The sequence below is a fragment of the Condylura cristata genome, unplaced genomic scaffold (genome assembly GCF_000260355.1).
Source record: "Condylura cristata isolate star-nosed mole 26May11 unplaced genomic scaffold, ConCri1.0 scaffold00023, whole genome shotgun sequence".
Lineage (NCBI taxonomy): Eukaryota > Metazoa > Chordata > Mammalia > Eulipotyphla > Talpidae > Condylura > Condylura cristata.
In genome coordinates this window covers 23,755,035-23,772,529 of record NW_004567124.1, presented here as the reverse complement: position 1 = coordinate 23,772,529, position 17,495 = coordinate 23,755,035, and the positions used below count along the sequence as shown (strand labels likewise).

Below are 17,495 nucleotides of genomic sequence, written 5' to 3'. Positions count from 1 at the left end.
CGGAGGAGACCACATGGCGTGGCAGACCTCTCCTGACCCGCCCGCTGCTCCCCTCAGCAGTGTACTTCGTTGATCTGCCTGTTCTGCTCCCCACTCTGTCTCTGGTGAAGCCTCTTGCCGCCCCTGCACCTCTGGCCTGTACCCCAGTTCTGTATGCATAAATAAATAAATCTTTAAAAAAAAAAAAAAAAGAAGGGGTAAGAGTCAGACTCAGGAACTATAGTGAAAGTAGAAAGCTAAGGCCCACCGGCTCCACTTGCACAGGTCATTTTATACCTGACCTTGTACCTTTCAGTATCCCCTGTGTCTCAAAGACAACAGCACTGAGCAATTACCAGCAATATTTATTAGACATTTATACTCTGAGTTCTCCATCTCCAATTCTCCTCTTCACTATCTTTGCCAAAGACATGGGAGCCCTCCATTGTCATTTTCACTTGTCTTCCAAGTTCATCAGTGCCTGCACTGTAAAGAAACAGACTGTGAGGCTAGAGAGCTAAGAACATTCCAAACATGCAAATGTTTAATGAAGACCCTGCTTTTTTGGGTTCTACAGTCCCACACAAGTCTTTATGAATCTTTATTTTAAATTAAACCATCTGAATATACTTTGTCATAGATGAATTAATTGGGATTAAAGAAGCCAGCATGCCACCTTCTCCTTCTTCCTCTGTTCTTCCCAGAGAATAAATGGGAAGGAAGGACTGCAGACAAGAGGAAAAGCAAAACTAACTTCAGGCAAATTTTGAAGTGAGCAAAGTCTGTCTGATGTTCTGCACTAAATTCCATGTTCCAACATCAGAAATTCCTCTCGTTGCCCTCCTGTGCCCACCACCCATACCTACATATCTCTTTCCTAATTTTTATTTTCACCTTGAATTAATGCAATTAAGTATAAAGAAAGTAATACTTTTCTATATTAAACCATAAAAAGTAGTTATTAATCCAAATTAATCTCCAAGCAATATAATTTCAAGTGAGAAATTTAAGGGAAACAACTTTGATCAGGTAACTCTCAGCTTAAATCATCAAACTCTGACATTTAAGTCCCATGCTTTTTTTTTAGTAGGCTGACAATAGAAGGAACTGAACAGAAGAGAAGTCTGTATTTCATAAAATTCTTTTGGGGAAAGGAGGCAGTGGGCACTTGTGGGCATTCTATTCACTGTCTAATCCCCATAGAACTTGAAGCCCCATTGCTCAGGTCTGAAATGTGACCTTTAAAAAAAGAAACTGGTACCAAAAGAGGTGAGCTGCTCAAAAAAAGCAAGAGCCTACTTGGCCCTAGTTCCAAACAACTGGAATTAGATACTCTTTACTTAGGAGAGACACTCTCAGACCTCATGGTATTCAGGTGTTAACTTACTAGTGAGGAAGAGTTGCCAGGTTCTCTCTAGGTGAGAAGGTATCAGAACCTATATCCAGAATGTGACATGATGAGCCACGAATTTGCCACTTTTAGGTGTGACGTGGGATTTCAGAGTCTAGATGCTAAAACAGTGGCTATCCTCTTTCTCCCCAAATAGAAGTACTATTTCAATCTATTTAATTCCTGGTTCCCCTGACTGCCTTCAATCCATACCTGCAAACTCTTGTAACCGTTTACGTTCCTCTAGATTATACTGAAGTTTTTCTAGTAACTCAAAATATCGGAAGAGTGAATCTCTAGGCCAAACAACTCGTTCATCTTGATCCATTTCCATTAGTCCAGGCAGATTCTGGTGTACGTGAGTCTCCCAGTCCAACTGGTCTGGAGGGAGGAATGTGTCTTAAAAATACATACATAGGGTGCTCCCTGGTGGCGCAGCGGGTTAAAGCACACCACTAAGGAATTTAAGCCACTTCCGCATGAGTTCAATTCCCGCCTGCCCCGGAGGAAACCACATGGCGTGGCAGACCTCTCCTGACCCGCCCGCTGCTCCCCTCAGCAGTGTACTTCGTCGATCTGCCTGTTCTGCTCCCCACTCTGTCCCTGGTGAATGCTCTCACTCTCTGCATCTCTGGCCTGTACCCCAGTTCTGTATGAATAAATAATAAAAAAAAAAAGAAATGAAATGAAATGAAATAGGGCCCTGCCTGGTGGCGCAGCAGGTTAAAGCACAGCACTGAGAAGCTAAAGCCACTTCCACATGAGTTCGATCCCCGCCTGCTCAGGAGATCCATATGGTGCGGCAGACCTCTCCTGACCCACCCGCTGCTCCCCTCAGCAGTGTACTTCGTTGATCTGCCTGTTCTGCTCCCTACTCTGTCCCTGGTGAATCCTCTCAACCTCCGCATCTCTGGCCTGTACCCCTGGATCTTTAAAAAAAAATCCATATTTGTGGATGTTCAGTAAAAGATGATAAATCCTATGGTGTATGTGGGGGTGGGGGGAAGCAGGGATAAGAGAAAAAACAAAAAAGTAGAGATGGAAAAAGGTACAACACCAAGAGACCACTTGTTCACAACAGACAAAAAACTGTAATCACACTTACCCAGTCTTCCCGCCCAAAAATAAGGACAAAAAACAAACAAACAAACAAACAAAAAACACCTCTGCTTACCAATAGAGTCCAAAATTTTGGAGTCTGAAGAGTAGGAGGTTGAAGATGACGATGATGATTCTGATGGTGATTGAGAGGAGGCAAAAGAAGGGGAGGAGGAAGAAGATGAACTCCTTCTCCGTTTTGGCACAGGCCTTTTTGATTTTAATGGAGTTGTTTTCTCATGAGACATATCCAGAGAAACTTTTTCTGATATGGGTGAAAATTCCTCTTGACTTTCCTCTCTATGAGAAAAGGGAAATTTTATTGCTTCAAATATAATTTTTTTCAAAGATTTATTAATGCATAAAGAACTGGGGTACAGGCCAGAGGTGAAGGGGTTGAGAGGATTTATCAGAAGCAGAGTGGGGAGTAGAATAGACAGATTTACTGAAATACACTGCTGAGAGGAGCAGCAGGCAAGACAGGAGAGGTCTGCTGTGCCATGAGGGTTAGTTCCCTGGCCAGGGATTGAATTTGTGCTACAGTGATTGCCCATAGCTTCATAACTTTAACCCCTTGTGCCACCAGGGAGGGCCCTGCTTCAAATACATTTATAAGAGGTAATTAGTACTTTCATTATTCTGGTCCTGGCGCTGGCTACCCCCTAGAGCTACGACTTAAGTACTTACTTAAAAACTTTATTTCTTTTTAAAGATTTATGTATTTATGATACAAGAAATGGGGTATTGGCCAGAGGTGTGAGGGATGAGAGAATTCACCATAGACAGTGTGGGGAACAGAACAGGCAGACTTACTGCTGAGAGGAGCAAAGGGCAAGACAGAAGAGGTCTGTTCATATGGGTCATTTCTTTGGTGGGGATCTAACTAGCTGCTAGCTGCAGATAGCTTCGTAGTACTGCTGTGCTTTAACCCATTGCATCACCAGCATCAGGTAGGCCCAAACTAAAGCACTTTTGTTTTTAAAGATTTATTTATTTATGCATACAGAACTGGGGTGCAGGCCAGAGATGCAGGGGCAGTGAGAAGATTCACCAGAGACAGAGTGGGGAGCAGAGCACACAAACAGAGGAAATACACTGCTGAGGGGAGAAGCGGGTGGGTCAGGAGAGGTCTGCCATGTCATGTGGGTCATCTTCCGGCCAGGGATCAAACTCGCACTGAAGCAGCTGGCTCACTTGCAATGCTGTGCTTTAACCTGCTGTGCCACCAGAGAGGGCCAACTGAAGCACTTTTTTTTTTTTAAGATTTATTTATTTATTCATACAGAACTGGGGTACAGGCCAGAGATGCGGAGGGTGAGAGGCTTCACCAGAGACAGAGCGGGGAACAAAACAGGCAGATCGACGAAGTACACTGCTGAGGGGAGCAGCGGGCGGGTCAGGAGAGGTCTGCCACGCCATGTGGATCTCCTCCGGGGCGGGTGGGGATCGAACTCATGCGGAAGTGGCTTTAGCTTTTTAGTGCAGTGCTTTAGCCCACTGCACCATCAGGGAGGGCCCAACTGAAGCACTTTTAACCTCAATGACCCTCTGCTATATATCCTTATCACTATCCTTTACTGCCTATATAGCTTTTGCCAATTTTACTCAAGCTCCCACATACTACTTTTTTCTAAATCTTTATTTATGCATACAAGAGCTGGGGTACAGGTCAGAGGCATGAGAGGTGAGAGGATTTACCAGAGATAAACTGGGGAGAAGAACAGGCAGATTGACTGAAATACACTGCTGAGGGGAGCAAAGGGCAAGAAGGGAGAGTTTGCTGCGCCATGTGGGTCAGTATCAAAACTGATACTGCTTCATAGTGCTAAGACTTAACCTCTTGTGACACCAGGGAGGCCCCATACTACATTATTTTGCCAAGTCTTAGCTCCCCATTTTACTGCACCACAGCTGTAGCCTTTGCCCTCTTGATTCCATCTCTGAATAGAAGAGGGACCCTGACTCAGCTCTTGGTCTTTTGTCTTCTCCAACCATAGTGAATACTTTCATGGATACATCTCCTGAATTTTAAGTCCTACTAAATAAAATTTAAAACTCCAGGCTACCTATCATTTTATCAATCCAAATTTGTATCAAATTTTACTCACAGATCACCACTGGGATGTCTCATAGACATCTCAGATTCAAGCAAAACTAACTTTTTTATCCACCAAACCTCTTTCACCCACTCTTCCCCATTTCCGCTAATCAATCTTTCTAGTTACACATTTAAGACTTTGGAGTCATCATTAACTCTTCTCTAAATCTCAGAAATCCTGGTGCTTCTATCGTCAATATATCTTTTCTCACTGGTACCACTGTGGCCTGAATCACCATCACCTCTTACCTAGACAGACACCGAACTTCCTGACCTCTCAGTTCCTCTCCATGTCCTTATATATAGTCGATCATCAAGACAACGACCAGAAAAAACTTTGTTAAATATAAGCCACTTCATGTCACTGCTCTGCTTTTCAGCAAAGTCAGCTAAGTTCCTACAAAGACCACATAGTCCTACAGAAGCGAGTACCCAGTATTTCTCTAGCCTCATTTCTTAGCACTTCTCTCCCCACTCACTCTGCTCTAATCACAATGGGTTCCTTGCTGTTTCTGAAACATGGTAGGCATGCTTCTGGATTAGAACATTTATACTAACTGTTCCCTTTGCCAATAGCGCTCATCCTATAGAACTCTACATAGTAATCCCCTCACCTCCTTAAAGTCTTACTGTAAATACTATTACAATACATCTACAGCCCCCATCCTATATACTAACTCCCTTAACCTGTTCTTTTTATTTTCATAATTCTTATACTTTAACATATTTACTTATTTAATATGGCTTTTGTATACTGTCTCTTCCCTATTATTAGCACACCAGCTCATTGAAAACAGTTATCTATTTTGTTCACTGATAAATCCCAAACACCTAACAGAAACTCAAAAATCACTGTATTTGTTCAATGAACAAATGAATTTTTTATTTCTCCTGTTCTAGTGTTCACTGTTGAATACTCAAGGTCTAGAATAGTGTTTCATAGAAGGTATTTGTATTACTTTCCTGTGGCTGTTGTAACAAATTGCCACAAACGTTGTAGCTAAAAATAACAGATATTCTCTCAGAGTTCTGAAAGTCCAATCTGAAATCAAGATGTTGGCAGGGCCATTTATCCTTTGAAAGCTCTGGAGAAGGCCCCTTGCTTCATCTAGCTTCTGGCAGTTGCCCTGAATAGTTCAGCTTCCTTTGACTTACTGCTTTATCTCTTATCTCCATTTTTACATTGCCTTCTCCTATTTTCTAAAGCTATGTCTTCTCCTCTTATAAGGATTTATTCTTTTATGGATTTACCTGGATAGTCCTGGATGATTATATCTCAAAATATTTAATTTATATATGCAAAGAGCTGTTTTCCAAATAAGGTCACTTTCACAGGTTTCAGGGGGTTAGGATATAGACATTTTTCAAGAGACCACCATTCAACCAATACAATAAATAATTATTGAATAAATCAGCTTTGGTTTTCTACCCTCTCCTCCCCTAGATATGCTCATACTAGTTCACATATATGCTCCTAACCTTATATTCATTTTGGTAATGCTTGACTTCTGTCCATCCGGGGCTAGGTTTTGCCTCCTGTAAAACAGAAAAAAATAGCAATAATAATAATAAAAAGAAAGCTATGCTGAAGCAATAGTATAGTAAGAAAAGAAACAGATCAGAAAGTGAAGAAAATGGAGCAGGGAGAACAAATTGTAATAAAGGTATAAAAAAGAGTAGGAAAAACTTGACAGTGGGGAACAAGAAGCAGGCCATATTCTGGAATGGGAGATTCTAACTATGGGTGAATCTTCTGTCACAAAGCAGAAAATGAGATTAAAGCTTAAGATGAAGGAGGAAAGGAAGTCAGGCAAATCTTGAAACTAGAATTGGGTTTGAAAATGGGAAAGCATACCTCTGGATAATCTGCCTTTTAAACATGTCAGCTTTGTGCTGAACCTCCAGATGTGTCATCTCCTCATTCAGTTCATTCCTGATATTCTGGAAGTTAGTAACTGCCCCAAAGGACCATTAGAAACTGGGAGATAGGGCCCTCCCTGGTGGCGCAATGGGTTAGAACACAGCACTGCAAGCTGGCCGCAACCACTTCAGTGTGAGTTTGATCCCCAGCCCTGGAGGTGGTCCATATGGTGCAATAGACCTCTCCTGACCTGCCCGTTGCTCCCCTCAGCAGTGTACTTCATCGATCTGCCTGTTCTGCTCCCCACTCTGTCTCTGGTGAAGCCTCTCACCGCCCATGCACCTGTGACTTGTACCCCAGTTCTGTATGAATAAATAAATCTTAGAAAAAAAAAGAACTTGGGAGATAGTGGTGACTGGAGGGCTTAGATTGGGAGAAACCAACTGAAATATCCATTGCAAGCCCTACTATAGCCTTCCCACTACACCGGGCTCTCTCTAACCATAATCCACCAATGCTAGCTTTCACCCTAATTTTTCTTGATTACCTCTCCCACTTAGTTGCACTTCCTCTATGCTTACCCATCATGGCTACTATGATATTTCGAAAAAGAATGGAACCAAGTAACAACCAGAGGATGACATAGATGCTGCTAAAGGTGCGGTTGACCTCAGGCACCTTCCAGGTATCCTGAAGCAGTGCATACCAATGATCCAAGGTGAAAAGAATGAACACTGTCACCAGGGAATTCAGAATGTCCCTAGAGAAAAAAGGAGGTATGTTTATAGATAGTACAGAGACCTAAGTCTCTGTGACATAAACATTTATGAATCTACCTAACAAATGAGAATAACTGCATCATAAAAGGTCTCAGGAGTTATCTAAATTTTTATTTCCTTTTTAGTTCTCTTTCTACAATTTATTGAAATACCACAGCCCAAGTAGCATGAATTCTAGAATTTTCTTAATACTCTTACAAAACAGCCTAAGTCAATCGAGAGGCAATAACAAAATTGGATTCCAAGTCATAAGTAATGTTATCTTCTCTAAACCCAAATTGACTTTCTACTAGTAATCTAGACAAAGATTTTATCAGAACTTTACTTTTGAGTGAGTGTAAGTATATATAGGTATAATCCCCATACCAAGATTGGGATAAAATCACTGACCATGCTTGAGAATCAAAGGAATATTTAGTGATCATTCAGTGCTAAGTGCTAAAACGCTTTACTTCATTTTTTCTCATACTTTCACAAGGCATTGCCACTATTCTCATTTTTCAAAAGAGCTAACTGAGGCATAGAAACCAAGGCTTAGCCAGTAGAATAGATTCTATATAGTTTAAGATGGTTATTAGACTGTTTTTAAATTTACAAACTGAGAGCAAACCTGGAGCTTGTTGCTTTATCCTCAAAGTCAGCACTAATACCACATGCTACCTGCTTTTTCTTTCCTTCTCCTTACTGTGTTCTGTTCCAGTTTCTTACAACAGACTATATTTTTTGTATTACTATTCTTTAAACTAGGTTCCCAGTTTTTAACCCAAATTCTCTCCCCCCACCCAAAGTACCCCCAGTTTTGCCTACGAGAAGAACATCTGGTATTCCAGGTCCTGGCGAGGTGAACGAGTGTAATTCTCAAAGAAGTAGACACCAGCCACAGCAAAAATATAGAAGAAGATGAGCAGCAACATCCAGAGGAAGGTCATGCTCTAGAAGCCATGACCTCAAGTCAGAACTGAGCCGGACTAGGTTGATTTCTACCTATAGTCTAGTCAAGACCACCCTGTCAACCCCCACACCAAACCAAGTCATGTCCAGTACTGATCCCAGTCATCTCTAGACCACAGCAGCTTGTCTATAAATACCCTTTCTCATCAAATAGCATTTCACAAGATCTTTCACTGCCTTCTTTGATTCACCCAGACTTGTTTCATATTAAACCCCTATGTTTATCCACCTTTCCCACCTGATTTAGCTGCAACAGTCAAATCACCTTGAGGGCCCTGACCAGGGCCAAAATAATGACTCGAATTTGACGGAACCGTGCAAAGAGTTTGAGAGACCTTAGCACCCGGCAGATCCTCAGCAACTGGAGCCATACAGACTGGCTTTCTACCCCTCCCAGCACCACAACTTCTGGAATCAGGGACTGTGGAAAACACAGATTATGTTTAAAATATACCCCAAAGCACCCCCACATGGTTGCCCTTTCATTAGCTCATTATCTCCATAGTTCCTTGGGCATTATCTTGAATGACATTCTTTAGGGATTGTTTCCCATTCAGCCTTGCTATAAAAAAATTACTTAAACCCTGTACTTCATCTCACTCAGTCATACAAAGGGGACATAGTGCTTATTTTACTGGATTTTTGTGGTGTTCAAATGAGAAAATACATGTAAGACACTTAGAACAGTGGTTGGTAATCAGTAAGTACTAAGTAAATGGTAAATATGTTATCGCTGGCGTTAATGGTACTGTTAGATGCTACTTTGCTCCTAATACCTCCTAATTACTGACTTTGAATTTTAGGAAACAATCAAAATAAAGAAGTTAGGTACATTTCTATTTTTTCTTCCTCTGATCTAATTATCTTTTCTTGTCATTTTGATTCACCCAGGCACATTCCTCAGCCACTAAACTAATTCACAGGAAATCTATCCTTACCAATATGGTGATAACAAAGTCAAATACATTCCAGGCATTCTTCCAGAAGAGCAAAAAGCTGGAGAGCCACATAAGAAGGATCTCCAACATGAAAATAAGCAAGATGAACCAAGCTGCCAACTCCAGAGTCAGCTTCAGTGGCCACAGTTTAGTATTTGAGGATTCGAGCAATTCTAAGAATTGAGCAAAGAATGAATAAAGGTTAAGGAAGTGGGAAGCTGAAATTTCTATATATACAGTTGTACCCACTGCTATTCCATTTTTGAGTTTCTCTTCTTAACACTACTGTTACTTCAACCTGTGATATACAGGAGAGAACAGAATTGAACATGAAAAATAGCTATGATTCAGCTTCTTCCAGTATTACTATATCTCCAGCTGCAAACCCCTGCCTTTCTACTCTGGAATCACACAGCTAGCAAAGGATTGCTCCCCAGTAACCCTGCCTGCTGCATTGTTATCCTAGACCCAAACTTCATGAGAAAGCAATAGGGCATTGAGAACAGAATGAAAATACAAGATGATGATGTATGAAGGGCTTTATAAGGAATGTAGAAACAAGAAACCAGCTTCATGGGGCATACTGAGTTATAATAAGAAATTATTTGGTTCTTTACTGTTAACCTTTAAAACTTTCTCTTTCTTTTCTGTCTAAAATTGATTTTTTCTACAATGCAAATTAAATCTATAATTCCTCTCCAGAATCCTATTATTTGCAAATTGCTATTGCTTAACTCATTACCTTTATCTATAACTCTCATCATCTTTTTTATACATTTAATAGATATACACCATGATGTAGAATAAAACATTGAGATCAAAATAGGCTTAACAGGAAATAAATAAATACACACACCAAAAAGAAAACAACAACCCCCAAGCCCTAAAATAACAAAATAGGCTTATAGCGGAACTGAGGCAATGAAAAATGAAAAAGGGAGGGGTGGGTGGGAGCAAAAGGAGTAAGTAACCAATGCACTGTGGTGGAGGATTTTTGGAACACTGGTGGTGGACGTGGTGTGATATACATTTGTAGATATGAACCTATATCCCAGAGACATATAGAGTGTTATAAATCACTGATATCTCAATAAACATAATTAAGTAAAAACAAAACAAAGGAAGCTATAAAGTTAAATAAGAATCACTATTATGGTGCTATGAATTTATTGTCATCCTAATTCTGGAATAGATCAAGACAAAAAGAACAGAATCATACTTCAACCCTCTCAAGATGGGCTAACTCTTCCTTAAAAAGAGTGAAGTCATACTATGCCTCTTCAGGCTCTGTACTTTATCAGTGAATTCTTCTTTTTCATGTAATACTTCTCTAACTCTAAGATAAAGCTTTTCATATTTTATCTTTTCTAAAATTAGGCTGAACCATAATTAAAATCAATAGTATTTACCAGATTAATTGAAGATAATTTTTCTTTCCTAGTGATAGGTTACATACTACCATTGATAACAGCTTAGATTCAATAAAATACAATGTTTTTTCAATAGGAAAGAAGCATGGGATTATTAAAAGTATCTCAGTACTATCACATTTAAGGCTGGAAAACGTAAAGCTACAATTTTTACTGTTTTGGCGAAAGTAGTCTAAGCTAAAGGGTCTTAGAGAAAAGAGTCTGATAGCTTGAGTTGTAAGTTCAAATTATAGAAGAAAAAGCATTTTTACTTTTTGCAGAGAAAGGGATAATTTTATAGAAACTAAATGAACCCAGGTAAGAGAAACAGAAATTGCCTTAGAAGAACAGAAGTGATTGCCTACAAGTCTATATCAACTAACAAAAATGTATATTATCTGGAGATCAAAACATGATTTTTAAAAATTCTTGGAATGCTTCAGCCTACCATAGCAAGGTAAAAGATTCTTAATGGAAAGAGTCAAGGAGCCCAGGGAGGTAACCAGGAATCTTGGCCAGTGTTGTGAGTTGATAGTGAAAATCTATGCTTGAACACATTTCTCTGGGGGTGAGAAAAGGCTGTAGTTTGATGAAGCAAGTCAGGAAAATGTAGATGATTAGGCAGTCATTTATTATCACTTCCTATTCTAGGGGGAAAAAAAACAGATAACCTTATAGACAGGTAAATTCCCACTGGTTTCAAGAAAGGTTTACCTTTAGTGAGGCCAGTAGTACACTGAAATTTGCTTTAGTGTTTGGCTAAAGGCAACAGCTAATGTTGAAAAATTATATTTTGTATTCATGAGTTCAAACAGAGCTTACAATTCCTTTATGAGAGATAAGCAGGCAGTTTTATAAGTGAGACTAACTATTGATTTGGCCAAGTTACCAAAAAAGTAAGGCTGATAAAATCCCAAGAACATAGGAAACATATGAATTTGTACTAGTAGCCCTTAAGGACTTTTCTGGAAATGCGTAATTACCTTCCATAACAGCATTTTAAACCATTAGAAATAGAACCTTAACAAGATTAAGTTACTTAATTAATGCCTTAATTATTCATCTAGTTTCCATTCCTTTTTCTAGTTTTACTGTTACCTAGAGAACTTGTCCTCTAATGTATGAAATTATCTCTCATTATTTTATAGACACTAAGACTCATCTTTTCGTTCTACATTGTTATTTACTTTTTAAAACATACCTTAACAGAAAGCACATCCATTTTTGTAATTTGTCAGCTTTCCTTTTCTAGCTCTGTATGGGTTAAGCAGGAATGTGACCTAACAACCAATATTCAGACTTCTAGGTAGTAATAGTAGTGATAACGGCAAAATTCTAGGGTCAGACAATTAGGGCTGTGACTAGGCTTTTCCAGTTTCCAAGTCTATCACTTCCAGGAAGTTACTTACACTGGCTCATCTTTCTCATCTATAAAATAGTATTTACCTCAGAACAGGTGGAAAGTAAATATATAAAACATACAATACCTATTTTCATTATGATTATTGCCATTGCTAGTACATATTTCCAGGCATGGTTAACCAATGATTTGATAATGATTTGACTTCTGTTTCATTTATAAATTTGTCTTCTCTTTATCACTTTTTGTTCATCCATTGCATTAGGCCACATAACTATATTTACTAGTTACCATATATACTTCAGAGAAGTCTCAAAGTGCCATTAACCTTTTCAGCAAAAATTGATAATAGAGCTGTTCTATTTGTTTCTGAGAATTGACTGTATTTGCTATTCAGTCCCTAGAATTGCTCTCAAGGCTGAGTTATGACTGTGAGCTTTCTTACTTTACCTAAAAATAAAGCTCCATTGAATGTCTTTTTTAATTGGAAAGATCTGTAAACCCATATAACATCATCGGACATTACCACAATCTTTTACTTGGTATTACACTATTTTAAGAGAATACTAGATGAATGCGAACAAGGTAATTTCCTATGCAATATCTCTTTTTTTTTTTGGCATTAATAAAAATTTTACTGGAATATCCTGGACACAGACATTTGCTTTCTTTTTTTCCTAACTAAAAGCATTTTCCAAGTTTGAAATCCCCTAGGAATTCTCTAAGGTGTTCCATATGTTTGTAATTTTAAAGGCTTAATGTGATCTATTTTAATTTCCACTATTATGAGTAAGTAATTTAGTATTTTTCCCTTTAAAACCAAACAATCTGAGAGCCTCAAATGCATTATGACTGACATTCTCAGCAGTTAATGGAGCTCAGAAGTGCCTATTCAATCACCCTGAGTATCACAAACCTCTGAGTAGTTTGGTCTGATGGAAATCCTGCTGAAGGGGCTGCCTAGTTTCATAGTGCTGCACTTTAACCCCTTGCGTCACCAGGAAGGGCCTAATTTTTTTTTAAGAATTATTTATTTAACAATCGAGATGGAAAAAAAAATGTGCAAAATGATGTAAAAATAAACTTTGTAATAAAAAAAAAAGAATTATTTATTTATGTATACAAGAACTGGGGTATAGGCCAGAGGTGTAGGAGGTGAGAGGATTCGGCAGTCAGAGTGGGAAGCAGAATAGACAGATTGAACTACACTGTGAGACAGGAAAGGTCTCTGTCACCTCCCTGACCAGGGTGGCTGTGGAAAGCTTCATAGTGCTGAGCTTTAATCCGTTGCACCACCAGGGAGGGCCCAGAAAAAAAGTTTACAGTATTTAGCTATTCTACGTTGCTCTTTAAATTTCAACTGAGGGCCTTCCCTGGTGGCAAAAGGGTTAAAGCACATCTTCCAAGCTAGCAACAACCACTTGAGCATCCAGGCCAGGGAGGTGACCCACATGGCTCCACAGAATTCTCCTGCCTTGCCCTCTGCTCCCTTCAGCAGTGTACTTCATCAATCTACCTGTTCTGCTCCCCACTCTTTTACCACCCCTGCACCTCTGGCCTGTACCCCAGTTCTGTATGCATAAATAAATGAATCTTTTTAAAAAGTTAAATTAAAAATAAAAGATTTTTCTATTTGTTATGCCCTAATGCATAACTAAATTTCCATCTACACTTGAACATATAATATATAACATGTGTTTAACATATAAAACAAACATAATTGATGCCTAAACCAAATTACTATTATGTAAAAATTCATTTGTAGACAAATCATGTATTTTCTTTATAAACAGCATAAATTATTTGCAATGTGGCAAAAAAAATACATGAGTATTGAAGTTCTATAACAAAACTAACAATATTCTATTTATTCTATTAAGTTTTTTCTTTGACTTGCTTTTTTACATAACATAAAAGTAGTGCAGCTCTTAAGTAAGTTTTTAAGATTTTATATATATATAAATTACTGGGAAACAAAATCACATGACAAAAATTGTTGGGGAGCTTTGACCTAGAGAATTGCTTGTTAATTACTATTTCCCCTTATCTACAGAACATTGTGATCTGAAAATATTTTTAAAGCTTAAATAAATCAAGTTCTAGTGTTTATCAGGTAAATTATTCTTTTCAAAGAAATCTGTAGTCACAAATTATTTCCCTTTGCATTTTCTCTCCTTTCAGCCATAGCAATGTACTTAAATAGGGCCCTCCCTGGTGGGTTAAAGCACTGCACCAAGCTTAAGCCACTTGCGCATGAGTTCGATCCCCGCCTGCCCGAGGAGATCCACATGGTGAGGCAGACCTCTCCTGACCCGCCCGCTGCTCCCCTCAGCAGTGTACTTCATCGATCTGCCTATTGTGCTCCTCACTCTGTTCCTGGTGAATCCTCTCACCCTCCACATCTCTGGCCTGTACCCCAGTTCTGTATAAATAAATAAATCTTAAAAAAAAAAAAAAAAAAAAACAATGTACTTAAATAAGATACAATTTTTATGAGCTTGAAAGGTAATTCCTACTAGGCCAATCCATCTATCCTCTGATACAGTGATCCTGTTTCCAATTTAACTATTTTTACCAAATAGGATGGTTAATGCTATTCAATTTTATTTTGTCCATTAGCTCTAGGGACTTCTATTTGTTCTATTGCAATGCTTAAGACTAGCTTCCTAACACCACAAGGCAAATACCTTTCAGTTATCACACAACAGGAAATGTGAGTGACTTAGTGCAATATTCTCACCCATATGGGGAGGAAATAAAACACTTCAAAGTATATAATATAGTGTTGTGGGTTGGTGACATCAATTATTATTATATATTTAAATATTTTGCATTTAGACTATTTTAAGAAATGCCCCAAAAACAGTGGAGATGAAACAACAAAGTGACTACTTCTACTCTCCTTTCATAATTCTCAAAAGTTTGTTTGACATAATTGATGCTCCAATATCTTTGTTCTTAAAACATTTCATATAATTTGGTTTTAGAGTCATTTCATCTTTAAGTTATTTTCCAGTTCACCTAGTAACTTAGTTGTATCTAACTTTACATATTTTTCATACTTAAATGATCTGTGTAAATATACTTGTAAAAATGCAAATTGGGCTCCTTGGGGGCGCAATGGGTTAAAGCACAGCACTGAAAGCTCATCACAGCACTTCAGAGTTCGATTGCCAGCCCTGAAGGTGATCCATATGGCCAGGCAGACCTCTCCTGTTTTGCCTGCTGCTCCCCTCAGCAGTGTACTTCACCAATCTGCCTGTTCTGCTCCCCACTGTGTCTCTAGTGAATTCTCTTGCTGCCCCTGCACCTCTGGCCTGTACCTCAGTTCTGTATGCATAAATAAATAAATATTTCTTAAAAATGCAAATGTTGAATCAGTCACTGATATCTCTAACAGAAAACGTTAATTTAACTAGTTTTTTTTTTTTTAAGATTTATTTATTAACAAGTTGCAAACATTCTACTCTAGGAGACTTAATTTTCTCTATTACAATTCAGATGACATTCAAAAACATAAATGATCAATTTAAAGGAAAATGACTCCCACCTACTTCCTTTTTTATTTAATGTCACTTCTCACCTATTTCAACCATCAGTACAATTGTATTCAAAAAGATGAGGAAGATGATGAAGTTCGTGAAGATAGAACCTGTTTTCTCTTAAGGAAACATACAGTAGATTTCTTTCTGTTTTATGCAATTGGAATAAGGGCATGAACCCTTATGTGAGAATGTAGAATGAACCCTTACTGAGAATGTAAAAATGGAATCTGAAAGGGAAAAAATAAGTCAACTGGCTGACGATGAAGCAATAAAATTCTAGATAAAAATGAATGGCAGGCCTCCCTGGTAGCACAGGGGTTGGAATCTCAGCACTATCGAGCTATCATCAGCCACTGAAATCTAGAGAGTTTGACCCAGGCCAGGGAGCTGACCCACACATGGTGCAGCAACCTCTCCTGTCTCATCTGCTGCTCCCTTCAGCAATGTATTTCAGTAGATATACCTGCTCTGCTCCCCATTGTCTGTGGTGAATCCTTTCACCCCCTGCATCTCTGGCCTGTACCCCAGTTCTTGTATGCATAAATAAATCTTTTTTTTTTTTTAATGGCAAAAAGGAGTAAAGATCCTGTGGTAACTTTATCTGTGTCTGTGATAGTTGTGCAGATTTTTCAAGAGGATTAACAAAAGAGTGTATGTGTCTGGTTGTTTGCATGGGCATGGGGGAGGCTGGAAGAGAATGGCATGAAAGGATACTCTCAAGGACCCATCCAGCCCACAAGGACAGAGGAGGCCTCTGATTGCAGCGCACTCGGAGTCTGCTCAGCAGTCTCCGACCATGTGTAATCCGTTCTACATGACGGGGCTTTATGGAGAAGCGCACAAGTTGATGCTGATCTCTCATCATAAGTTTCTTCTGACGGGAAGGATCTATAAGAAAATTTTTAAAAGGACTGTAGTTACATATGAAGAGAAGTCTTTGGGAGATGTTAAGCAAAGGTAGGACTGAGGGCAGAAATACTGGTTATGGGCGTCCCAACACAGGAGCAGGCCTTGCAGCTCCTTACATAAGACCTAATATTAGTTTGGATTCACAGCTAATGTATTGCTTATGACCAGCACTGTGCATGTCCAGGAATTAAAGTGTAAGACTCAACCCTCAAAGTTTCAAGTATCTTTGGTAGAAACTTCCAAGTCAACAAGGGATCGTAGCTGTCCTAAGCCTAAAAATGAGTGATTCAATCGTCTGAATGGATTCAATGAGATTGAGTGGATTGAATCTTCTGTATTCAGAATTTTACTTACAAAACAGTCCATTTATCAAATTTGGTGTGACCTCCAAGCTAGTAACCAAACCCATTGCCCTTGAATTTTCAACCTTTATAATTTTCTCTCTGCTACCTACTTTTTGGAGGGTGTAAATGGGAGTCTTGAATTTATACAAATTAACCCCACTCTTTCTCTGGTGAATCCTCTCACAACCCCCCACCCCCACCCCCACACCCCTGGCTTGTATCCCAGTTCTATATGTTTAAGTAAGTAAATCTTTAAAAAAAAAAAAAAAAGAAAGAAAGAAACAGGCTACTGACCAACTAACTCTCTGATAGTGTGCCTTGGCACAGCTTGGCTTATCCCTTGCAGATGCTCGATAAGAGAAAAAGTATCAATGAGGCGTGAACGAATGGCATCAGCTCTGGGCAGTTGCATGTGACCTGGTCGCTGATAAGGGTGATAAGTATCCATGTCCTTTAAAATGAAATTAAGAATTAAGTGTCATTTCACTTTTGGAGTTTAGAGTTTTTCTTTTCCTTCCCACCTTGTTAGCCTCTAAGAAACCAAAACATTGTAGCAAGATTCAAGATTTCTGAAACAAAAGAAAGTATGACTTGTAAGAAAGACTGCGCAACTTAGTGACCAGGTCTCTTCACTTGTGTGACTGTATTTTCTAATTCAAAACGACAGCTACAAGGGCAGGGGTCTTGGGGCTGGACAAAAGGATCATGGGCATCACCAGCACCTCAGAGAGCCGGTCAATGCAATGAGGAGGTGGAAGGAGAGCTGTAATTAAAAACCAAGATAAGGAGAAATTGAAGACAATGCAACAACAGCCTGACATTTAGAAAAGGTGC

The 17,495-nt window shown here is 39.0% G+C and overlaps 1 protein-coding gene across 1 annotated transcript; it reads right to left on the bottom strand.

Annotated features, from left to right (window-relative positions):
• Window positions 1–389: 389 nt before the first annotated feature.
• On the bottom strand, window positions 390–17,109 carry CATSPER2 (cation channel, sperm associated 2). The gene is made up of 12 exons (XM_012728540.1): window positions 16,956–17,109; window positions 16,123–16,296; window positions 15,447–15,515; window positions 9,095–9,267; window positions 8,422–8,577; window positions 8,013–8,137; window positions 7,008–7,186; window positions 6,421–6,520; window positions 6,045–6,101; window positions 2,544–2,767; window positions 1,583–1,750; window positions 390–465 (listed from the first exon to the last, which is right to left on the bottom strand). Exons 1-12 carry the CDS (start codon window positions 17,107–17,109, stop codon window positions 434–436), a joined length of 1,611 nt encoding a protein of 536 aa, XP_012583994.1. The 3' UTR covers window positions 390–433.
• Window positions 17,110–17,495: the final 386 nt, after the last annotated feature.

Excerpts from the sequence above, each read along its gene's own strand:
- CATSPER2 (XM_012728540.1), bottom strand. The coding sequence starts at position 17,109 with ATGGATACTTATCACCCTTATCAGCGACCAGGTCACATGCAACTGCCC. Across the intron at positions 2,768-6,044 it reads ATTACCAAAATGAATATAAG|AGAGGAAAGTCAAGAGGAAT; the intron begins GTTAGGAGCATA and ends CTTTTCTCATAG. Across the intron at positions 466-1,582 it reads ACGGTTACAAGAGTTTGCAG|TGCAGGCACTGATGAACTTG; the intron begins GTATGGATTGAA and ends GTTTCTTTACAG.